The sequence below is a fragment of the Mustela nivalis genome (genome assembly GCF_964662115.1).
Source record: "Mustela nivalis genome assembly, chromosome: 17".
NCBI classification, from domain to species: Eukaryota; Metazoa; Chordata; class Mammalia; order Carnivora; family Mustelidae; genus Mustela; species Mustela nivalis.
This window is the reverse complement of record NC_139036.1, coordinates 58,323,310-58,329,658: the sequence shown is the minus strand read 5'-3', so window position 1 is coordinate 58,329,658 and position 6,349 is coordinate 58,323,310. Positions and strand designations below refer to the sequence as shown.

The 6,349-nt window shown below is 63.0% G+C and overlaps 1 protein-coding gene across 15 annotated transcripts in view; it reads right to left on the bottom strand.

Annotated features, from left to right (window-relative positions):
• Nucleotides 1-208: 208 nt before the first annotated feature.
• The window catches only part of SEPTIN9 (septin 9), a 143,701-nt gene continuing 137,560 nt past the window's right edge, over nt 209-6,349 (bottom strand). For all 15 annotated transcript variants that reach the window (XM_082705370.1, XM_082705375.1, XM_082705363.1 and 12 more), the window contains 3 exons: nt 6,121-6,217; nt 3,062-3,113; nt 209-2,117 (listed from right to left, as the gene is read on the bottom strand). In XM_082705370.1, coding sequence (XP_082561496.1) covers nt 1,982-2,117; nt 3,062-3,113; nt 6,121-6,217 — 285 coding nt within the window. In that variant the 3' untranslated portion in view covers nt 209-1,981. The remainder of the gene's footprint in view (nt 2,118-3,061; nt 3,114-6,120; nt 6,218-6,349) is intronic.

Here is a 6,349-nt window from a genome sequence, read left to right as displayed (position 1 = left end):
TCAGGGTAGCGTGTTATGCCCAGAAAAGGGCTCCGGCCCCCAACACCCTGGGGCAAGGGGGAGGGGTGTCGTGCAGAGCCAGGCGCCCACGGCAGCCTCCGGAACCTCTCCCTCTCCTCGGGGCCACGTTCTCCACGAACAAGTCACTGGTAGGGAATTACTGTCAAATTCTGACCAGTTTCTACGGTTCGATCTGATAGGACAAAACTGAACTAGAGAAACTTTATTTCCGACAATACAGGAATGGAAGAGGCTTGCGGCGCCTCGCGGTGGGAAACTTCGCAGCCTCCTTATCCATTAGGAAAGCTTTGCCCTTGGCTTTCCACATACCCGCGGGCTTCTGACCTCCCCGACACCGGCTTCCCCATCACGCGGTTGAAGAGCCCCCCGCAAGCACCGCCGGGCTGGCTTTCTCCCGCGGGGAACCGCGCCTCTGGGATCAGGAAGAGGAGCACGTGCCCCCCCCGCCGGCAGGTTTGCGTTTGGACATTTATTTCAGGAAATACAGTCTCAAGACTTTGTTATTTATACAAAAAGATGAATTTCTCAGGAGGCACATAGCAAAAGGCCACTGTGGAAACAGGTGCCGGTGAAACACCATTTGCCGAGATCTGGCTACAGAGAAGGAAAGCGAGTCCGGCCCGCCCGAGGCTGCCCCCCCGCGCCCTCGCCCCGCCGCCAAAGGTGGAGGTGTCCTTCGCAGTCTTGGTTTTGGCAAAAATGTGGCAATTCGGCAAGTACACGGTTTCGCTAAGGGGTCCTTCCTGTCTTAGGTGGGGAGGGAACACACAATGCAAGGACATCGTACACACACACACACACACACACACGTGTGCGCACACGCACACACACACACTCCCCCGCACAGGCCTGTCTGCATCCCCTTCCCTCCCCTTGCAAGAAGCCAGCCTGGGCTGCAGCCCAGTGAGGGCCCACGCACACCTGCCTCCTGACCTCTCCCTCCTTGGGGTGGGGCGTATTTACGATGGGCTCTGGGGTGCGGGAACCCAGGCATATTTAGGGTGACAAAAGCTCCCGGGGTCAAGGTGTCAGAGCAAAACCTGGCCCAGGAGGGCTGAATGGGTGTACCCCGGGCGGAGCATCTTAGGCCAGAGATATCCAGACAGACAGACAGACAGACAGAAACACTCTCGCAGTCACGTGGGGCGGTGCAGGCAGGCGCTGGGGTCACCTGGGCCGCTCTGGACGGCCCAGCCCCCTCCTTCCCACACGGTCACATCCTCGACCCTCAGCACCTCCACCGGATTTCACCTGCTGGGACCTTCCCCCAAATCACGGGGCGGGGCTGGAGTGGGGGTATCTGTTCCCTTCCCTTGCATGCTCAATCAAAGTGGTGGGGGGTGGAGAGATGAAGACACACCTCCCTCTCTCCGATGTGTCCCGGGATGTGTCCCCAGTGCCGGCGGCAGGGACAGAGGGGGAGAGAAGGCGGGCTCGTGGACGGCTGAGATAAAGGCACTTTCTGCTGCAGGACGGGCTCGCGGGCGGGCACTGACGGGCCTCCCCGCTTCTAAGCAATTGGCAACTTGCATCTCATGGAATTAACTAGTCTCCCCTGGGGCGGGGGGCCAGGGGGGAGGATGTCTGAGTTACGGGTCTGAGTTATGGCCTGGGCCGTGTAGGGAGAGCAGGCAGGAAGGGGCTCCAGGCCGGCCAGGCCGCCCCCCCGCCTGACCCGCCCCACCCAGGCCTGCCTTGCTCAGAGACTGGGGCCTGGCGCTGGGCCAGAGGCCCCTCTCCTGCCCCTCCCGTCCCGGGACCAGGTCCAGGCCCCGCACGGAGCGGCTAAGGACGCACACACGCAGGAGGGTGCATGTGACCTCGTTACTGGGCGGCGTGTGAAGGGCAGAGAGCGACGCAAGTGGAGGAAATTATATAAAATAAAACGGGGCACGTGGGCGGGCCTGGGGGCGGTGCTGGAAAGGGCGGGGGGAGGGGCGGGTCCCGGGGCAGGGTGGGTCTACATCTCCTGGGCCTCGGGCCCCTTTTCCTCGACGCCGTTGGCCATGGCGTTGCTGCCCTCGTGCAGACGCTTCACACGGTAGGCTTCGAAGTGGATGCTGCTGGTGATGTCCTTGATGTTCTGCATGTGCGTCCTGGGGGGGCATGGGGGGACACGGGCGCTGACCCCACAGGGCCGGAGCCGGGACTCCCACTGCCTGCTCCCCCAGCACCCCATCCCTCCTGCCTGGCTTTCAGGGAGCCCCCCAGGAGGGCTTGTAAGGCCCAGCCAAGTGGGCCCAGGCTGGGGTACGGCAGGGGGCGTGGGGGAAAGCAGTTTCCACAGTGACCCAGACCGTCTCGGAACACCTATGTTCTAACGCACACGGCCCCCTTCTCTCCATGCCAAGCCTGTGGCCAGTCCAAGGGTAGGGGCTGGGTGCACACTCAGAGGGAACAGCGTTCAAATGTCCTTGCTGCCACCAAGAAGCCCCAGGACCTGTGTCCAACACAGTGGGGTCACTCCCAGAAGCCACAGTCCACCCCCAAACTAAGAGCCGCCCCCACCCAGGGACGGCCACTTAATGCCTAGAATGCACCCATCCTCTAACAGAGAAGCCAGGAGCTCCTGGTACCACGGCAGGTGCCCCACTGTCTCATCACCCGCCCAGACCCAGCCACAAAGCACCTTCTCTAACGACTTAAGGGCGGCCACTCCCTATCTGAGCTCAAGGAAAACTAAGGGAAAGCCTCAGCCAGGTCAGAGTGGTGGGGTCAGAAGACACTGGGATGGGGGTGGGGGACACGATCTCCATGCCCGGCACGAGAGACCCCCGGGGCCCAAGGCTGCACTGCCGAGAACCAAGCCTCTTCCCTCCCGGGGGCGGGGGGGCCTTCACACAGACTAAGAAGGATTTTAACTTCTGCTTCATTTCCACGGAGCTGTTTTAGACAACGGGCTTCCGAGGTCCTCCTGGGGGAGGACGGGTCGGCGACTGTCCGGCACCTCTGGCTGCTCCCCCACTGCCCAGACACCTGACTTCAGGCCCTCTCAGGGCCTTCGGGGGGCCAAGACCAACACCCCACGGCCCTCTCTCACCTGATGAGGAGGTCCCGAAGGTACGCAAACTCACAGTGGGTGGTGTTCTCGACTGAGGAGACAAAAAGAGCTTTAAGGTCACTCGAAGCCCCTCCCCCGCCCTGCCTCTCCCCTCCCCCCAGTAGTTCAGGAGCCTGGGTGGATGGGCTGGTGGGGGTGGGAGTCCCCACCCCACAGGGGAGCACTGGGCTCCCACAGGCACCGGACTCTGCAGACACCCTGAGGCAGGCCCTGCCAGGCGCCCACCCCCCAGAGGGTTCCCGTCCAGCAGGGCCACTAGGGCCACTGCTCCTCACTGGGAGCCGGGGGAGGGGCATCTCCTGAGAAGAGCAGCACGTCCCAGGGGACCCTGAAAACAGGGAGTGGTGGCAATGGAACCAGGCAGGGACCGAAGTGGCATTTAGGGAACCTGGGCCCTGCTGGGCCTTCTCCCACGCTGGTCACCACTGCCGCTGAGCTCAGGAACCCTACGCTGCCCGGCTACACGCCGATGCCCAAAGCACGGGCTGCAGGACAGCAGTCAGCTCTGTGGACGTGGGAGGACCGGCCCCCCGGATGCCTCCAGGTCCCCCCGAGAGGCAGTGTCCCCGCGCCCCCGAGGGCTCTGCTGCATGACTCGTGTGTGTCATCAAACCTTCATGCACCCAACACACCAACAGGCCTCCCCGTCTGTGGTCTTGGGGCATCGGGGCTCAGAGCGCAGGGAACGGGCCTGTCTCCCCCATCGCCCCCAGGAAGCTGGGGAGAAAAAGCCCCGAAGCCCCAGGGTCCCCCCCTTGCCAAGCCCTGCGATTTTCTTCCCGCGGCGGCCTGCCCGTCACAGCCCGGCCCTCCTCCCACCGGCACGGGGCTGTGCCCGCACTAGAACCTTCTGCCGACAGACTCACGCGGCATTGCTCCGGACGTGAAGTGGAGAGAGCTGGCGGGAAGATGGGAGCCCCACGGCTGGGAGTGTGCGCGTGGGGCTGCTGCCTCTCCTGGCCTCTCTGACCCTCAGTTTCCTCCTCTGTAAGGTGGGACTCCAACGCCACCCGCCTCCGATGAGCTCACCTCGAGCTCTCTCCCACCCCACCCTCCTCCGGAACACGCCAGGCAGTTTCCGAGGATGGGTGCACCGTCTCAGGACGGCGAAAACCAGGATCAAAGAAACAGGACCAGGGACTGAGGGACAAGGAGGACAGCGGGCACGTTCACCAGGCTGGCCGGGGAAGAGCACAGGGCAGCCCGGCCTCGGGTCAGTTACGAGCAGGCAAGGCCCAGGCGAGGAAGAGCCGCTAGCTCAGTGCGGGGTCCGGCTGGATGGACGCGGAGGGGAGGGAGGCAGAAATCTCTGGGGTGCTCACGAAGGCTGCGGGAGACCCACCACCCTGCAACGGTCCCTATAGGGGCCACAGGGCCATTTCTCACAACCCCAAGGTGAGCCTGTGGGCCGGAGTTGGCCACCAGGGGGCAGCAGAGGCGTATCCAGCCCTGGGCAGCTGTGTCCCCAGTCCCCATGGGCCCTTCTGATCCCACACTTCTCCACCCTCCAGAATGGGCACCTGCGCCAACCGTTCCTGGAGAGCACAGGGTAGAGCCGAGGCAGGACGTGCCCAGGTAAGCCCGACGGAGAGACCGCCCACGTGGCCGGGACCTGAGCGGCCGCAGAGACACCCCTAGAGGAGCGGAGGGCTGCGGAAGCGCAGATCGGGCCGCTCCACGCCTTGCCCAGGCTTTGGCAGGGCAGGGGCGAACCCTTGGGTGCCACAGCCTGGTCCTCTCTGCAGGAGGGTGCAGGGTCAGCCGCAGGGGTGGGAGCGGGAGGGGGAGTTAAGCAGGCATCGGGATAACGTCTGTAAAATGAGCAGGCACAGAGGGAGGGAGCTCCCTGTCCCGTGTCGCGAGGATCCCTTTCTTAAGGGCGTTTGCTGCCCCAAAGTTTCACAAGTCTGAGACCGTCCGTCATTTTGCTAAGGTCCTGACACACAGCACCCATCTTAAGGATGGTGAAGATGAAGACTGAGGCCTGGGGGATCGAGGGACTCGCCCGGTGTCACGGGGGTGGGGGTGGGACACAGGGCCCAGCGGCTGGTGAGCACCTTCCAGACCTGTCCACGCCGGGCCCTCAGCCACGGGAGCAAAGACAACATGGCCCTTCAAACCTGTCCATTCTGCATCCTCTGATCTACAGAGGGAGACGGACAGAGCGGAGGGTGAAGCGGTGCCCAGAGCAGCCTGCCGCGGGCACCACCACCCAAAGGGGGTTCAACTGTGTCCCCCAAACCATGTCCAACAGCCGACGCCCTCGGCACCTGTGAATGGGGGCTACTTGGAGAGGTTTTTTTGGAAGATGTAATTAAGGTAAAGACCCTAAGAGGGGATCACCATGAATTTCAGGGGAAGCTAAGCCAATGACAGGCAGATGGCCTCCTGAGCAAGAGACAGAGACACAGTCCGAAGGCTGAGTGGGGACTGCCGGCCACCCAAGGGACGCGGAGGATGGCTGACAGCCACCAGGAGAGGGGCCTGAAGCATGTTCTCCTTCAGGGGCTCTGAAAGGAACCAGCCATACTGATGCCTTAACTTCTGGCCTCCAGAACCAGAAGACATTTCTGTTTCAAGCCACCCAGTCTCAGTCATCCGTTACAGCAGCCGCAGGACACCAAGATGTGGGGTCCCGGAAACCTCGGCAGGGGGCGTGCCATTTGGTTCTCACAGCTGTTCTCACAGCGCTATTCCCAGCACTGTCCTAGGCCCAGAGAGGTGGAGCAACTTGCCCAGGGTCACACAGCATGGCTATGAAACACCAAAACCCAGAACTCGGCAGGACCCCTCAGGGCTCCTTCCTTTCCTCTCTGGATACTTCCCTGTCCCCGGGGAGATCGGGGTGAAGGCACAGCTCCATCAGCTAACGGCCACGGGCCCCAGACAAGCCACTGGGCCCCTCCCGGCGGCCGAGTGCGGCGATGCCGCAGATGAGGCCCCGGGAGCACCCGGCTGGGGCCTGGGTGCCCAAGCTCCAGGCTGGCAGAAGAGGCTTGAGTTTTCTGGTCTGGAGACCCCAGCAGCTTGATAATTACCTTCGATGGTGCCCCATTTGGTTTTCCTGCCAAGGATCCTCTTCCCGTTCACTTGGTACTCGTGGTCACTGCCCACCACGGCGAACGGGATCATCTCCTAGGGAAGGACAGGCAGCACGGGTCACGTGTGTGCGAAGGCCAGTGTGCTTCCTGGGCCCCGGGGAGGAGCTGCCCTGAGCCCGGGGCCCCCAAGAACGGAGACCCTTGGCCCGAGGAAGCCCCATGTGAA